A 17245-nucleotide genomic window follows, 5' to 3' on the forward strand; every position below is an offset into this window, starting at 1 on the left:
TCCCAGCCAGTCCCAGAGTGTGAAAGGACAGTGTCTGACCCACTGTCCCAGTCAGTCCCTGAGTGTTAAAGGTCAGTGTCTGACCCACTGTCCCAGCGAGTCCCAGAATGTGAAAGACAGTGTCTGACCCACTGTCCCAGTCAGTCCCAGAGTGTGAAAGGACAGTGTCTGACCCAATGTCACAGTCAATCGCAGTGTGTGAAAGGACAGTGTCTGACCCACTCTCCCAGTCAGTCCTAGAGTGTGAAAGGACAGTGTCTGACCCACTGTCCCAGCCAGTCCCAGAGTGTGAAAGGACGGTGTCTGACCCACTGTCCCAGTCAGTCCCAGAGTGTGAAAGGACAGTGTCTGACCCACTCTCCCAGTCAGTCCTAGAGTGTGAAAGGACAGTGTCTGACCCACTGTCCCAGTCAGTCCCAGAGTGTGAAAGGTCAGTGTCTGACCCACTGTCCCAGTCAGTCCCAGAGTGTGAAAGGACAGTGTCTGACCCACTGTCCCAGTCAGTCCCAGAGTGTGAAAGGACAGTGTCTGACCCACTGTCCCAGTCAGTCCCAGAATGTGAAAAGACAGTGTCTGACCCACTGTCCCAGTCAGTCCCAGGGTGTGAAAGGACAGTGTCTGACCCACTGTCCCAGTCAGTCCCAGAATGTGAAAGGACAGTGTCTGACCCACTGTCCCAGTCAGTCCTAGAGTGTGAAAGGACAGTGTCTGACTCACTGTCCCAGTCAGTCCCAGAGTGTGAAAGGACAGTGTCTGACCCACTGTCCCAGTCAGTCCCAGAATGTGAAAGGACAGTGTCTGACCCACTGTCCCAGCCAGTCCCAGAGTGTGAAAGGACAGTGTCTGACCCAATGTCCCAGCCAGTCCCAGAGTGTGAAAGGACAGTGTCTGACCCACTGTCCCAGCCAGTCCCAGAGTGTGAAAGGACAGTGTCTGACCCACTGTCCCAGCCAGTCCCAGAGTGTGAAAGGACAGTGTCTGACCCACTGTCCCAGCCAGTCCCAGAGTGTGAAAGGGCAGTGTCTGACCCACTGTCCTAGTCAGTCCCAGAGTGTGAAACGACAGTGTCTGACCCACTGTCCCAGCCAGTCCCAGACTGTGAAAGGACAGTGTCTGACCCACTGTCCCAGTCAGCCCCAGAGACTGAAAGGACAGTTTCTGACATTAAACATGATGTTTGTACATCTGTTTTCACTTACCAGAAATGGCCTGAACAGCCACACGTAGAAATCCTTTGACTTCTCCCTTCTCACTGACAATTGCCACACGATGCACCAATGGCACAGGGTACAGTAAGTTACTGAGATAAACGAATGCTCTGGAAAAAAAAGAACATAAGACATATCAGCCAATCCGTCAACACCACCTTCATGCCATAGGTGGTTCTAGCCTTCCTCATTGGCTCAGGGACTTCATAGTTGGGTGTATTAAAAAACATGACATTATTTATTTGGTTTGCAGCTGGAATGGGGTAAGCCAAGAGTTTTTTTTAACAGCAGTGACCCTTCCAGTGGCATTATGAGAGACAGGATGCTTGGAAAATTGGAATGCACAAAGACTTGGGTTTGATCTTGGCATTTCTCACTGTTTTTAAGCAAGCACCTATGTGGTGCTGGTTTCAGTTTTTCTCCGTTTCACTGGTTGTTATTGCTAAATAAATCAACTACAGAAAAATAAGCTTAATTGGGCAAACACATTTTTCTCATGCTCCTTGTGGGAGAGTCTAGGACCAAAGGGCATAATCTCAGGGGTTGCACATTTAAGACAGAGATGAGGAGGAATTTTGTAAATCAGAGTTTGAGAGTCTACGGAATTCTTTACCACAGAGGGTTGTTGAATTTCGTTGGTTAAATATTTTCAAGGCTAAAAAGACAGATTTTTGATCAGTATGAGAAAAGGCAGGAAAGTGGAGTTGAGGATTATCAGATCAGCCTTGGCTGGCAGAGCTGCCTTGAGAGATTGAATGGCCTATTTCTGTTCCTATGCCTAATGGTTTTACGTCAAGCTCATATGCTTCTGGAATTAAGGCAGATTGTATTACGGCCCTAGTATCTCTGTTGTTTGAGTTAGACTGGCCAGTTTCACCATTTTATGGTCAGATTACAGACTTGACTATCGTGTTTAATAACATTGTCCCACTATCTGGAATTAGGCTGCAGACTGAGGAATCTTCCTTCCATTTCAAACTATGCTCCCAGTAGACCATTGTGTACAGGTATTCCGGGGTGACTCGGAACTTGTCAAGCCCGTTGAAGGATGCCTGGTGGCAAATTGATGGTCATTGAAATGGGATGAAGGTGAGGCCAGAAATGTGAATGTGAGTCAGGACAATGTGCTGTGGCTGCTTCAGTTCTCTGGAGTCTCACAACACAAAGTACTGATTGGTGAGGCTATACTGTGACTGGATCCATTTAAGATTCCCACATCAGATAGTCAACGATAATAATTGGCATAGTGTTTCAGATAAAAAGGATCATATCTTGTGATAAGAATCCTAGTATTGTTGCTGGAAAGGTTAATAACAGGCCAACAAAGAATCACTGGAACCTCGCTCTTTCTTCATACAGCATTTTTCATCAATTCACCCTCTGCTGAGCTACATCCTCCCAGTCAAGATGATGCATCAATGGAGACCAGTTGAGGGTGTATCATCCAACTTGATTACTGATTACTAATAGAACGAGGTCTATCAAACCTGCTCTTGTAACAGCAACAATATTAGTTTTGGAACTTGCGTATTCAGTGCTGGGGGGGGGGCGGTGAGGGGGGGGCACTTAAATTAATTTGAAACATTTGTCTCAATTTTTGAATAGCTTCAAAATCCTCTCTCAACTTCTCTTTACTCTTTTGCCTGATATGCACCATTTTAGTGAAGTTGATATGGGTTGGAAGGTTTTTTGCAAGCACAATAACTTGTGGGTGACTAATGAATATTCATAAGGACTTCAAAAGGGTCAGTGCCACATCTCAACAAGGAAACTAGTACACAGGATGTGATAACCACAGACATAGGAAAGCTAACTATAGATTGCAACTCAGCACTTTATGCATCTAGCCAAAAAAAGTAAAAACTTTGCATTGTATGACTCAGTTTGTCTTAAAGTGCCTTACAGTGAATTATGTTTGAAGTGAATTGACTGTTGTGATATAGAATATTCCACAAACAGCAATGAGATACTGCATTTACTTTTGTGGCGAATTTGGTTGAGGTCAAAATAGATATCCTGTTCAAAACAGTGCCTTGGATCGTTTATGTCCAGTTAAAGGTAGGCAGAGTTGACTTAGTATTTCATTAGAAAGGTGGACAGTACAGAACTCACTTAGCACTGCAGTGGTCGCTTGGAATTCAGGTCCTTTGTGAAGCTGGAATGCTTGAAAGAACTGAACTCTGGCTGACACATAACAAAGGATGCTTGATTCTCATTCAAACAGTGGGATCAACAGTCAAAATCAGCAGCTGAGTGGGTTTGTCCTGGTTGCCAACTTATCAAAGGAGAGGTGGAAATAAATCAATCCTGGGAATGGTAATCCACTCTTAGAAGTGAATTCCACTAGGATGGCCTTCAATTCCATCTTACACCTTTACCAGATCCTAGATCATGGGTCATAAGATCATAAGAAATAACAGCAAGAGTCGGCCATTTGGCCTGTTGAGTCTAATCCATTATTCAATAAGATCAACGTTTATCTGATGACAACCCTAATCCACCTTCGTGTCTGCCCCAAACCGTAACCATTGTGTCCCTTGTCAATCCAAATGCATTCTAACTCTTCCTGGAGTAAATTCAATGACCCAGCCTCCATTTCTCCCTGGGCAAGAAATTTCTAAAGATCAACAACCCTCTGAGAGATTAAATTTTTCCATGCATTAATCTTAAATTGGAGAACCCTTATTTTGAAACTACTCCCAGTTCTAGATTCCCCAATGAGAGAAACAACCTCCCACTATCTACCCTACTAAGGCCCCTTAACATTATATATTAAAGTAAAATCACTCTTTTTCTTCTAAACTCCAGTAAGTGTAGCCGAACATGTTCGAACTTCCCTGGAAAGATAATCCCTAATCCTAGGAATGAGCCGAATGAACTCTCTCTGAACTACCTCAAATACATATCCTTTCTTCGATAGGGAGACAAAACTACATACAGTATTTATAGATTCACTAATTTCCCATACAGTACTTCCCTACCTTGTAACAAAGGTCAACATTCTATTGGCTTCTCAATTACGTTGAGTACCTGTGTACTAATGTTCTGTGATTCATGGTCACATACAGCAAGATAACTCTGGACCATTACATTCTTCAGTCTCATAAATAATATTCTGCTGTTATATTCTTCCTACCAAAGTGGACAACCTCACATTTCTCGCATAATACCCAGATGCCAAACTTTTGACCACTCATTGTACCTACCTATAAGCCCCTTACAGACTCTTTGCATCTTCCTTGCAATTTAATTTCCCATTTACTGTTGTATCATCAACAAAATTGCCTACTAAATGGTCGGTCTCTTCATCCAAGTCATTAATATAGATTGTAAATAATTGAGGCCGTAGGGGTGATCCCTTTGGTACTCTATTTGTTACAGATTGTTTATCTGGAAAATGACACATTTATCCTCTCAGTTTCCTGCAAATTAGTAAGTCCTACATCTTTGCTAATGTAGCATCATGATCTCATATCTTCAGTAGTAGCCTTTTCTGTAGCACATTGTTAAATGTCTTTTGGAAGACTAAATACAAATCTACCTTTCCTCTGTATCCAACTCACTTGTTACATCCTCAAAGAACTATAATACATCTGTCAAATGTCACTACCACCTGATGAAGGAGCGTCACTCTGAAAGCTAGTGTGCTTCCAATTAAACCTGCCTGGTATTGTGTGATTTCAACTTTATACACCCCAGTCCAACACTGGTATCTCCAAATCTGTCAAATGTGATTTTATTTTCACAAATCCATGTTGACTGCCTGATTGCATTATGATTTTCCAAGTACCTAGTTGCTACTTCCTTAATTTTAGCATTTTTCCAGCGACAAACTTTAAACCAAATGGCCTTTAATGTTCTGCTTTCCATCTCCTTCTTGAATTGTAGTGTTATATTTCCAGCTCTCCAATTTGTAGGGATTGTTTTCAGAATCTACTGAATTTTAGAAAATTGCAACAAATTCATCCAATATCCTTGCAGCCAGTCCATAAGGACATGATGGGTCCACCTACAGCATGTGGTCTGTAGTGGTTCAAGGAGGCAGCTCACTACCTCAAGGGCAACTAGGAATGGGCAATAAATGTTGGCCTGCCAGCATTGCCCATATCCCAATAAGAATATTGGAAATAAGAAAGTCACTTTACGAGCCTATGATACAGTAATGAGCTGAAAATGTGTTGCTGGTTAAAGCACAGCAGGTTAGGCAGCATCCAAGGAACAGGAAATTCGACGTTTCAGGCCAGAGCCCTTCATCAGGAATGAGGCCTCATTCCTGATGAAGGGCTCTGGCCTGAAACATTGTATTTCCTGTTCCTTGGATGCTGCCTAACCTGCTGTGCTTTAACCAGCAACACATTTCAAGCCTATGATACAGACCATTAGGTTCAGGAGACTTAGCAGACTTTAGTTTCATTAACCTTCCTAGTACATTTTTCTCGAGTGATCATGACTGTTTTACTTACCTCCACAACTTTTCTATTATGTATGTGATTATTTGGTATCTTCCACATTGAGGATAGGTACAATGTATTTCTTCAAAGTCTCTGCCTTTTCCTTTTTTTCACATTATTAATTCCCAGCCTCACTCCCCAAAGAGACAATGGCTCATTGACACTTCTCTTTTCCTTTTTATCTTTCTATAGAAGCTTTTACAGTCTGTTTTTATATTGTTTGTTAGTTTTTTGATACTCAATTTCTGCCTTTCAAGTCAAACTTAGATGATTTTTAAAATGTTGCAGCTATCCTTTGCAGCACTGTATGTTGTCTCTTCCAATTTGATACCATCCTTAACATCCTCAATTAGTCAGGGCAGTGCACTCTTCCTATTGAGTCTTTCTTCTTCAATGGAGAAGTTTTGTTAAGAGTTATGAAATATCTTCTTAAATGTCTGTCAATGCTTCTCTACCGTTTTACCTTCTAACCCATTTTCTCATTTTTATTTTAGCCACATTCTTCTTTCTGTAATCTTTTTAAACTTAGGTTTGACGTGAGGTTCAGACCCAAATTTCTTATCTCTAAACTGACTGCAAAATTCTGTCATACTATGATCACTTTCACCAAGAAGTGCTTTGCTATGAGGTACCTTATTAATCCTGTCTCATTATGCATTTCTAGACATAATAGAACCTGATATATTGGTCTGAGAAACTGTTCTGTATACAGATAATGAACTCAATCACCAATTGTCAATATGATCCATGCAATCTAACTTAATGGTAAAATCTCCCACGATTATTACAGTATCTTTCTTACAATCCCCACTATTCATACGCTGTCCTAAGATATAGTGATATTCAGGGGGGAATCTATGAACAATTCTTTGTCGTAAATACTTTCCATTACTATTTTTGATCAGGCAGTCAACATGGATTTGTGAAAAGTAAATCACATTTGACAGATGTATTATATTTCTTTGAGGATGTAACTGATCCAGAGCAAAAGAATATTCATATTTAGTTTTCTAAAGGACATTTAACAATGTGCCACAGAAAAGGCTACTGCAGAAGATATGATATCATCTTGCTGCATTAGCAAAGATGTAGGACTTGCTAATTTGGAGGAAGCTGATTCTATATTTTGATCCTCCAAACCAAGATAATTTCTCACTAGTGTTCTGATCTAATCCTTGATAAAGGGAACTGCTCCTTCTCCATTTGCTTTCTTCCTGCCCGTCTGAAATGCCAACTACCCTTGAATATTCTTGTCCAAATATAGTCATTGTACAACCATGTCTCTGTAAAGCGTATACCATATTCATTTATTTCTATTTGTGCTCTCAATTCATCCATTATATTACAAATGCTGCAAGTAACCGGATAAAGTACCTTTAATTTTGTCTTTTAACCATTTCTGATCTCATCTTTTGATGCAGTATTGTGTTTGCTCTGCCCCAACCTGCCACACTCCAGTTATCATTCACACTGCATTATTACCTTGACTTTTCCTTCAATTTTCCAAATTACAGCTTATGAGAAACCAGCTTCTCCATCACAGATGGAGGGTGGGATTTTCACTGTGACCTAGAAACAGTGTAAATCAGTAGTGAATACTGATTGAAGAAAATGTGTTTATATTTTTTAAATGAGGTAAAATTGCAAAGTGATACGGTCACTATCAGCATCTTTCACTTATTCTTGCCATAACACAATAGTAAGCAGGTGGATTCCAAAGGAACCCATCCTTTGCTGACATGTACCTGCAGTGGGTGGAAAATGGGCAACCATTTAACTCAGAGACTGGTGGGTGACGTCAGTCAGTGTCACCCCAGGCATTTTCCGTAATTTCTTTTCAGCCATCCAACTCATTTTCAGGTTGGCACTATGGAGGAGAGTGCAGTCCCAAGTCTAAAGAAGGATATAGCTTTGATCATATTCTGACAAAGAATTATCCTAGACTTGAAACATGAACTCTCTTTCTCTCTCCTTGCAGATGCTGCCAGGTCTGCTGAGATTCTCCAGCACTTTTGGGTTTCATGTTAGATTTCCAGCATCTGCAATATTTTGCTTTTATGGACATTGGCTCACTTGTCAAGCATTTTACAAGCTGAGTCTATCTAGATCCAGATTCTACAAAATGAATTAAAAACAAATACAATTGCAAAGTATGTGGGGCGGGGGGCGAGGGTGGAGGTGGTGGAGGTATGTTAAGTACTTTGAATAATGGAAAGATAGAAAGAATAACTGGGAACAGACCTGGAGAAATCCAGAACTCTTCCTCAACTCTTCCAAAATGGCCTCCCAAGCTCATCTACTGTGGGAAACAGCTGACATTCTGCATGGAAGTTCAACAGGCACTGGAACTTCTACTGAAAATTATGAATATGTGAGACCTTTGTTGAGCCACTCCCTGTTGACCTGTAGAAGTCCAAACAACAACCATCTCCAACCAATTCATTCGACCAACACCATTCCAAGAGTTGAATTCATTATCTTGGGTGCCCTTCACAAGCAGTTGACAGAAAACAAACATTGGGACTTGGGGCTAATTATTTACCTCACAAGTGGCCACTTTAAGGTGATTATCACAACCAGGAATTTAGAAGTGCATTATTTTAGAATTGCTTGATTCCAACTCTGGCAGTGGTGTGTCTCTAGAAACATGCTGAAATAGAAAATTTTGGCTCCCACCTCTACTACCAGATAACAAGTTAAATTGTTCCAAACATGGATACTGAGGAACAAAAGGAATGTCTAAACAATACAAGTCAACAATCCCTCAGGAAATCCAGTCCATTATCCCGTGGCCTCGATAACTTTCGGAATGCACAGCCCTGAGCATTGTCAAATAATTTAACCACTGTTAGGCTCTTGGAAGTAGAGTTGATCAGACTGCCAATGTCATTTGATGTTTGAAGTATTTGTCTAGGCTGCTGGTTAAGCAGAGAAATTAGTGAAAGTGGACTTTAATACTGAAAATTATGCAGTTTGTAGGTTCTTGTGGAGTGACTGGGAAGATGTATTACTTGATGCTCACCTTCTAGAATTGACACAAAGGCTATTGAATTTGCTGAGTCAGCCATTTGGCTACTGAAATAAAAAAGGTTTTGTGGTTGAGGATGCATACAGATATCGGGAATGGGGAAGAGAGGCTAAAGTCCCTGAGTGACCAAAGTAGAACCACCTATTAATCTTCATCCAACAAAGAGAGCACGCCACAGTGCCAGGACGAAGAGCAGCAAAACAGATCAGCATCAAAAGCCAGCCAAAGCCAGCCAGGCGACAGCAACCGTAGACAACCACACATGTACGACTAAAGGATAGATTCATCAACAAGTCACAATCAGCATGGAGGGGGAGGGGGATCACTGCCGCATCGAGCAAACTTTGTCGACATAAAACATCTGCAATATATAAAAAAAAAGATATTCAGTAGCATTAAGTACAAGCAACCATACTGGATCCTGTGGATTCAGTCTGCTTCAAGAGGAATCAATATTCTAATGGGATTAGTAACCAGTTTCTATTTACTAAATTGTTAATCTTCCGTTATCAAAGGAAGATCGCACTTGCAAAGTCAACAGTTCTAATCAATTCAATGCCACACATTCAACTCTCATCCTGTCACATTAAAATTTTCACCATCTCAGTGAGCGAAATGAAGGCGAGAGCGATGGCAATCTTATACGTGTTGAAATCCCTGGGGACCTGGGAATAATTTGCCCTCTCTAACTGAGACATATAAATTTAGAGCTTTCTTCTTTTAAAAGCCAGGATTTTCAGCCAACCGACCACAGCACTGCCATCATTCCAGGTTTTCTTGTGTTCTTTTCATTCCCAGAATTCAACAGATGAAGAAATTTTCTAGCATATTTATAAAACTGAAACAATTCAGCATTATTAGAATTTCTCCAGGAACATCAATGCAAGTCCAGGATTTGAGACGCAATTAGAATTAGGCATTTACAATGAAATAGGAGACTGTGTTTGTCTTGCCTTAACATTTGATCCAAATATCTTGAGCTTTACCCTTTCCCAGATTTTTCAAATTGGTAATAAACTTCCAAGGTTAAGGGTGAGACATTCAGCAAATATTGATGCTCAAGTAGTTAACTGCTTTTCAGTCAGTTCACACTGCATTTTTAAATGTTTTCTAATCAATCTGGTCAGAGGTGTTATGAGAAAGCTTTGAACAGGTAGGAACTGAACCCAGTTTTACTAGTTCAGAGATAGGGACATCATCACTGTACCACAACCATTTTCAGGTGAAGGAACAAGCATTATTTATTAATACCTCAATAAAGACAGGAAAAATGGCCTGCAGTTAGGAAATTAATTGGAAATTGTAAACAAACCCAGTAAGTAAAGGGGCAATCAGATCCAAACCTTTTGCACATCTCAATTTTCCAATGTCTGTGAATACTTTTGAAGTTACAGCTTATGTTTACAGGTTTCTTTATCTTAAATCAATGATGGCCAGCTCCATGAAAGTCCCTGCTCAAAACCTGATGAAGAATTTACCCAGGAATGGGGAAGAGTGGAGACTTTGATACCTTCTGCCAGGGTGGAAAACAAGCAAAAATTATTGATGGTGGAATGTCTCAGAATTCTATCATCATGGAACCTTCACATCCTTTTGAAGTATCTTATATTTTACAGCACAGTTCAGTTTGGAAAACCATGCCCTATTGCAACCAGCAATGGTCTTCATGCTTCTATGAAATGGTCAGGTACTTACTGCTACTAAATGCTAACAATATTAGACTCACTATCACGATGTATTGCATGGTTTCGTACAATTTCCAATCGATGATTTGTTACGATATTTATATTTCTTTAACTTTGATGAAGAGACATGGGAAAAGTTTTCTCTCTTTCTCATTTGGTGAAGTTCCCAAACTCTCGCAGTACCTAAGCTGTTGTCATAATGGTTAGTTTGTGTTTGGTTAGGTGGTAATAATGGCAAAAGAAGTGAAGAGTATTACATCTCTCCAAATATTATCTCTAAATCCAAGTGTATTTTTGTATGGCATTTTAACTTTATTCCAGTTCTGGTCCAGGTGAGCTGCAGTGTAGGACCAAATGGGAAACATAGTGCCATGTAACTCTGTTCCAAATGCTAGTCAATGAATTCACAAGGGATTGTATGATTTATATCAGCATTATGAAGGTAGCTTAAACTTCCCCAATTTCAAATGTGGCCTCAATGGTGTAAATGCAAGTCTTTATTCAATTGCTCATCATTCCCAAATACTTATTCCCAGTGTTTCTGAATACAGACACAATGCAGGGCACAGCCCAGATTGGCAAGGCTCCCCATCCACCATTTGTCTGTGGGATTTCAAACAGGTCAGCAGACCATCAAGATCCACTCCAACCTCCATGAACAGTGCTATCCTGAGCGTTACTGCCAGTGTTGGCTAATAGTTTGCACTGAAGAAATTTGTTTATCAACCAAGCCTTGGTTGGGCACCTTTGACGTGCTGTTTGAACTTTCAATCATTCAGTTCTTTGGGGACTGATTGTGAATTGCCATCCCATTCAGAGAGAGGTGAGCCTGTGGAATTCTCTGCCACAAAGGAAAGTGGTTGAGACTAAATGTCTTCAAAAATGAATTAGATATAGTTCTTGAGGCAAAAAAAATCAAAGGCTAGGGGGAGAAAGCAGAAACAGGGTTCTGAATTGGATGATCATATTAAACAGTGGAGCAGGGTCAAAGGGCTGTTGCTCTGATTTTCAATGTTTCTATGCAACATGATGATGTGATTGACTTTACACATTGCATCAGTACAAGGTGCGTCTCCAAATAGAGTGAAATGGAATCAAATTAGAACATTGGTTTTGCTGCCACAGAAATCTGTTTCACTAAATACATTTTAAATGATGAGAAATAACATCGGAATGAAAGGCTTTAATCTTTCCCCAGGGACAGTAGCAGTACCATTGTTATACATTACAACACACGTTTGCATTGAATCTAGAGGAACAGGAATGATGACACCTATCTGACTCAAATGACCATCAGAAAGAGGTATCCTGGACACAAGACAAGAGACTTGAAGCAGACTGAATATACGGTGCCCAATGGAACGGAGCTGGTAACAAGATTGGTGAGGCGCAAAGGTGGCATGCTCAGAACACAAAGCTTTCAACACAAGAAACAAAGAAATGAAGAACGTCAGTTGAAAGGAAACATTGGCTAAACTTTAAAAAACGGTAGAGCCAGCTTCTAATGTAGCGCCTACAAAACTAACAGAATATAGCTAGCACGCGGCGCAGCAAGTTTCAAAACGGGTGCACAGCAGATTTCAAAATGGCGTGCATGGTTCAAGAATATTATTTAATTAATTTTTCAAAGCCGCTGTGCTAGGGTGGCCAATTCAGATAAAATTGTAACATTTTTGGAAACTGGATGCCCTGGCATGCCTTGTTGAGATGCCCTGGCATGCCCTACTCAGAATGCCTGGCATGCCCTATTGAGATGAGCTGGCAAAGGGACAAGCTCTTTCATCAGGAGAACATTAGGATTCCAAGCTGCGGAAAAAAAATCTGAGTTTAAACTATAAAAAAATGTCAATATGGCATGAATTGTTCAAACTGACAAGACAACTGCAGTGACACCCGAACTAATCCTCAGTTTTGTTGTGCACACCTGTAAGTTCAAACCTCCTAAAAATAACATACTAAGTAAGTTCTTTAAATGCATTCAGAAACAAATCGATTTTTTTTAAGAAAAAGATATGATACAATCCTGATGATGATCACACTTATTTCCTGTGATCAAACTATTCAGTGGGGACTTGAAAATGATTAAACCATCAGAATCCTTCTCAGGAGAATCATAAAAAGTAACCTGAGACTGACTAACACATCAGAGAGCATGAATGACTGAGTGCTAAGTAGAGCAGATCAACGATCTAGAGAAGGATCAGAGTTGAATAGAAAACATTTTCTGAATACTGCAATGCAGTGTCATCTGACTGCACCACCTACTGACTCAGAGGTAATAGAGGCCACTACTGAACCAAGACCAGCATCTTTAATGGGATCTTGGATTCTCCTCATCCATGCTTATCATGTTGACTTCACTTACTTCCCTGACACTTGTTTCAGTTCAGTCAGTTTGCATCTTGGCATCAAACTGAACTCTGATCTGAACTTCACAACCTCTGTCTTATCCATATCCAAGATTGCTTCCTTTTGCCCTCTGCCCAACTTCATCTTACTCCTACAGCTGTCAATTTATCTCACCAAGACCTTCTTTGTTAGATTCCCAATCTAAATCCCAGACAAGCTTAAACTTCCTTAAAACTCTAATGCCCACAGTTTGACCCTGTACGAAGTTGCATCCAAACTGCTGAATCCAAACTTCTTATCCTTTCGTGACCTCACTCCAAGTTATCCCAGTATGTTTGTCTTCATCCTGTTTCCCACCCAAACCCACTCCTTTGTCACTTTAGCCCTTTGCTCTACAAGTCTGAAACTGATTCTGCTCCTTCATTTGCTTGCTGGTTTTAAAAGCTGCATGATCATTGTTTACAACTGTGCTTTTAGTTATTTCCTTTACTATTCAAAATCCGTGTTGTCCAAATTAAAACATTTATTTGTTCCCTGATGAACCAGTTATTAAACTAAAAAAAAACACAGGGCACCTATAAATTGTCATTTTGTGTTGCTCAATATCCCAGAACTCTCATATTAAACATTGACAGAGGAGGTAACAACTGTAAAGAGTCTTTGCTTTTCAGAAGGTGATGGTTTTTTTATTGAGTGCAAATCATCAAACATTTTACTGATAGGTAGGCGCAAGAGCTGTTTTTGAAGAAATGGAGCATGATTCCTAAGCCAGTTTAGCAAGAGAGAAGAAAATTCTGCATTAATGCAGGTCTCACTGCAGTGCCCTGTCATTCACCGTCTGGAACCCACTGAGAAAGTGATCTCTCTTTAAACGATACAATGGAATCCATACATGTGTAGTCATCATGTGAGCAAGAAAGCGAGGCCACGGAGATTTTTTTGTTTTACTAATGGTTTTCCTGGTGGTAGAATAAATTAACTTTGTTCACCAGTATCCAGTTTAGTCAGATTTCGTAGGCTACACCTTACGATTCCAAGCACAGTTAATTGAGATTTTTTCTGAAACTAGCTATTAATGAGTGACAAGTTTGCTAACCAGAATGACTGGCGTTGTGAGGTGAGTTGCCACACAACTCATTTCTCACATGCTATTCTGTTTTAGAATATGGTCTTATGATCCTGCTTCACAGCTACAGGAAAACTTGTGCTTCCAAATAAACCTGTTGGACTATGATTGGTGTTTTGTGATTTTTAACTTTGTTTTAGAATAGGCAGAGAGTGGAAGCTACTTATTTTGTAATGGGATACGTTTCTTTACTGGTCAGCTCAGTCTGCCTTTGCTGTACAGTACAGTAGCCAAGCACCATTTGTTGGAAGTGTAGAATGGTGGTGCTCACAACTTTCACTTTGCTGAGGGAAATCTATTCATGGGAGTCTCTCCTTGGGAGGCCCACAGACAAATACAGACAGTGTCAAATATGTACCTTCTGAAAGTTAGCAGCTCATACTGTTCTTGTACAGAATCAGTGGGAGAATGTGGACATTTAGCTCTGCCATACATTGCAGGTCTGTTATAATTACTATTGATATGACTAATGGCCTAATGTTCTAGATAAAATCAGTGCTTTCTTTTCATCATTCTGATGCATACTGTAGGATTCCACTCTATCTGCTTGATTTTAACATTTCACAGACACAATATCTGTAATGTATATCAATTGGCTGTTTGGAATATATTTTGGAGAAAGGCCATTTAATTTCTATAGCTTTTTGGTCCAGCAAGTTCCAGGTCATTTCATGAATGAAGCCTCCCTCAGTGTGAGCCAGAAGCCCTGGAGCTAAGTCTTGAGCTTGAGACATTTGGCAATTCCAGTTGGCAATGTTTAATGGGTGCTATCCCTTAAGATGCATCATGACTGTTTGCCACTGAAGGCACCATTCTCGGCGTGAAAGAGCTAGTCCCTTCCCATCATGCTCTAGAGACCTCACCAACCTTCCCACTAAACTGAACCAGGGTGAGCGGTCGTAAAACGGGTCCTGGCCATCATGGTGGATCTGGTACCCTTCGTCTCCCCCCAGGTCAGAAAAGGGATCATCCAGAAAGGTTTCATCGTCCAGCTCCTCCTCCTCCTCCTCCTCCTCCTCCTTCCCATCATGGTGCTCATCTGCGAGCTCAGTGATGTCAGAGTCAGGGTTCGAGAAGGTGGGGGAGGGGGTGAGATCAGCCATGCGCTCAGTCATGCAAGTGTTGAAAATGGGAGAACTAGTACAGCCAGAGACAGGGGAACTAGGGTTAGTACAAGACAAAGACATGTTAAAAAAAAAACCTCATCATTCCACCAAGCTGTAGGAAAGCCTCTGATTGAAGTTTGAAATAAAGGGCCTGTAGAAGTTGTCCACACTACAATCTGAAGTCAGTAAGTTATGGGCAGAAGTTGTCTGCTATTAAGTATCTGCACATATAAGGAATTCTTATAAAAGGTCAAGGTCCAAACAAGAACGGACCCATCCAATTGCATCACCTAGTGGGAAAAAGCTGACGTGGGTTTCCGTTAACATGGATAACTGGAAAGATGCATTAAAATATTACACATCTGTAAGAATTAAAACTAGGTGACCACATAATGGTGTACAGTGATACCAGTGCTGAACTGCCAATAGTGAGATACAAAACTCTGCTTCATAGTAGCACTAGCTTTCCACCATGGATATCGTCATTGGCACATAACAAAATAATTACTGGATTCACCTGGATATTTGTCATTGTCTCCTGACCACTTCTGACCCATCTCTTGCTGACCTCACGGGCCTCAGACTTGATTTTGGAGCACGCCAATCAGGTTAATTGCCCTATCAGAGTATTTCATACAGCAATGCTTGCACTTGGCATCCACATCACTGACAGTCACAGGGGCTTGCTGCTGCTGTTAGCACTTGCAATGAGCAATATGGAATCACACAGAGGCAATTTGGTCAATTGTGCTTGAACATGGTCTTTGAAAGAGTGAACCAATTAATCTGTCTCCTGTCATCTTTCCCAAAGCACAAGTTATTTTTATCCCCTTGTCAAGTGTATATCCAATTTTGCTTTTAAAACTTAGGAGATAATTTGCTTCTATCATTCATCAAGCAGTGTATTCCAGTGACTCCTAAAAAATATTCAGCTTGTCTCCCCCCGCGTTCTTTTTAACAGCAACTGACAGAGGTGAGGCCAAGGTGAACAATCGAGCATCTGTGGTGTGGTTTGATAGTCCCACCATTTAACAAACTTTTTTTTACCGTGAATAGTGATTTTTTTTCCCCCTGGTATAACCAGTTAGAGGAATTAAGAGAAGCCAGTTGAAGACTAGATGAAGGAATTGGAAAATTGGGCATTGAAGACCCCAACCCACAGAACAATTCCCATCTCCCTCAATATCATTTTTAAAACATAGGAAGACATTAGAAAATCAAGAGTGGAAGTTCATTTGGCATCAATCTTTAAAGTGGGAGGTGTATGAAGATGTTGAGAAGACTAAAGTACCACCACAAGTCAGCAAGCACTTTCAGCTCTCACTGATCTGAACTAAAGTGAACGCTGCCTGGTTGACAATTTGAGGTATGCACTCTTTCAGCTCAGGCTGCCTGTATTTGTCAACACAAATCAGAGCCAGCAGGCACGTGGATCAACTGGTGAAGTGGATGCCCAGAACGCAAGTTCACAAGAAAACTTTCAAAATTCAGCATTTTCGAGTGAGTTGTACAGAAAATGTAACAGCACATTGCAAGAAATCTTCAAAACAGTACCCGTCTTTTATCAGGGATATCACAACATGACAATCATCTGTACACTCAATCCTCACTAACAACATTTACAACCACTCTCTTTTATTAGAAGGGAATGCCTCTTTACCTGAATAAGGAAGGCCTTAATCCCACGTGTTGTAGACAATTGACCCATTTATCAAAATATCACAGTTCACACAATGGTATCCTTCCCAGATCAGGTGGAAAATATATATGATCGGAAACTATGTACAGCAGGTGACTAGTCAAGTGTCCAGCATGGGAAATGATGTGGAGCATGGGACTGATTAATACAGGCTCTACAATATGGTTTTTATTAATCGTGTTTAGTTCTATGTAGTTGGTAGACATTAACTGGGTATTCACTTGTGCCTCTACAGAGAGATGCAGACTGAAACTGCCAGTTTAGGAGGTCAGCTGTATTTGAACATAAATATTTCTTGTGTTTTTAAGATGGATTATGACACACAGGTTGCATCCATGCCTTCTGGTTGCTTGTTATATAACTTTGTAAATAAATGCTTAGAAAAGTATGTGTAGATTGGCTTCAGTTCTATCCTTCACGAACTGGCTTTCTGAGTAGAACATTGTAGCAACGCATGGTTTTGCAAAAATGATGGCAGTAAACTAAAAACAAGTCTGACCGAAAACTTCAAACCTAGAAGCCATTGTGGAAAATATCAACACGCAAGTATTAATTGTTGGGGTATGGTTAACCTTCAATATTTTCAGAGTCTC

General features: G+C 40.6%; 1 protein-coding gene across 18 annotated transcripts in view; it reads right to left on the reverse strand.

Moving 5' to 3' along the window:
* kif1aa (kinesin family member 1Aa) overlaps positions 1-17245 on the reverse strand; it is a 299164-nt gene that overhangs the window by 74693 nt on the left and 207226 nt on the right. For 13 of the 18 annotated variants that reach the window (XM_060834323.1, XM_060834317.1, XM_060834321.1 and 10 more), the window contains one exon: positions 1200-1318. In XM_060834323.1, coding sequence (XP_060690306.1) covers positions 1200-1318 — 119 coding nt within the window. Of the gene's footprint in view, positions 1-1199; positions 1319-14714; positions 15009-17245 lie in introns of all 18 variants that reach the window. The other 5 variants (XM_060834306.1, XM_060834305.1, XM_060834308.1 and 2 more) reach the window with 2 other exon arrangements.

The sequence above is a fragment of the Hemiscyllium ocellatum genome, chromosome 13 (genome assembly GCF_020745735.1).
Source record: "Hemiscyllium ocellatum isolate sHemOce1 chromosome 13, sHemOce1.pat.X.cur, whole genome shotgun sequence".
In the NCBI taxonomy this organism is placed as follows: domain Eukaryota; kingdom Metazoa; phylum Chordata; class Chondrichthyes; order Orectolobiformes; family Hemiscylliidae; genus Hemiscyllium; species Hemiscyllium ocellatum.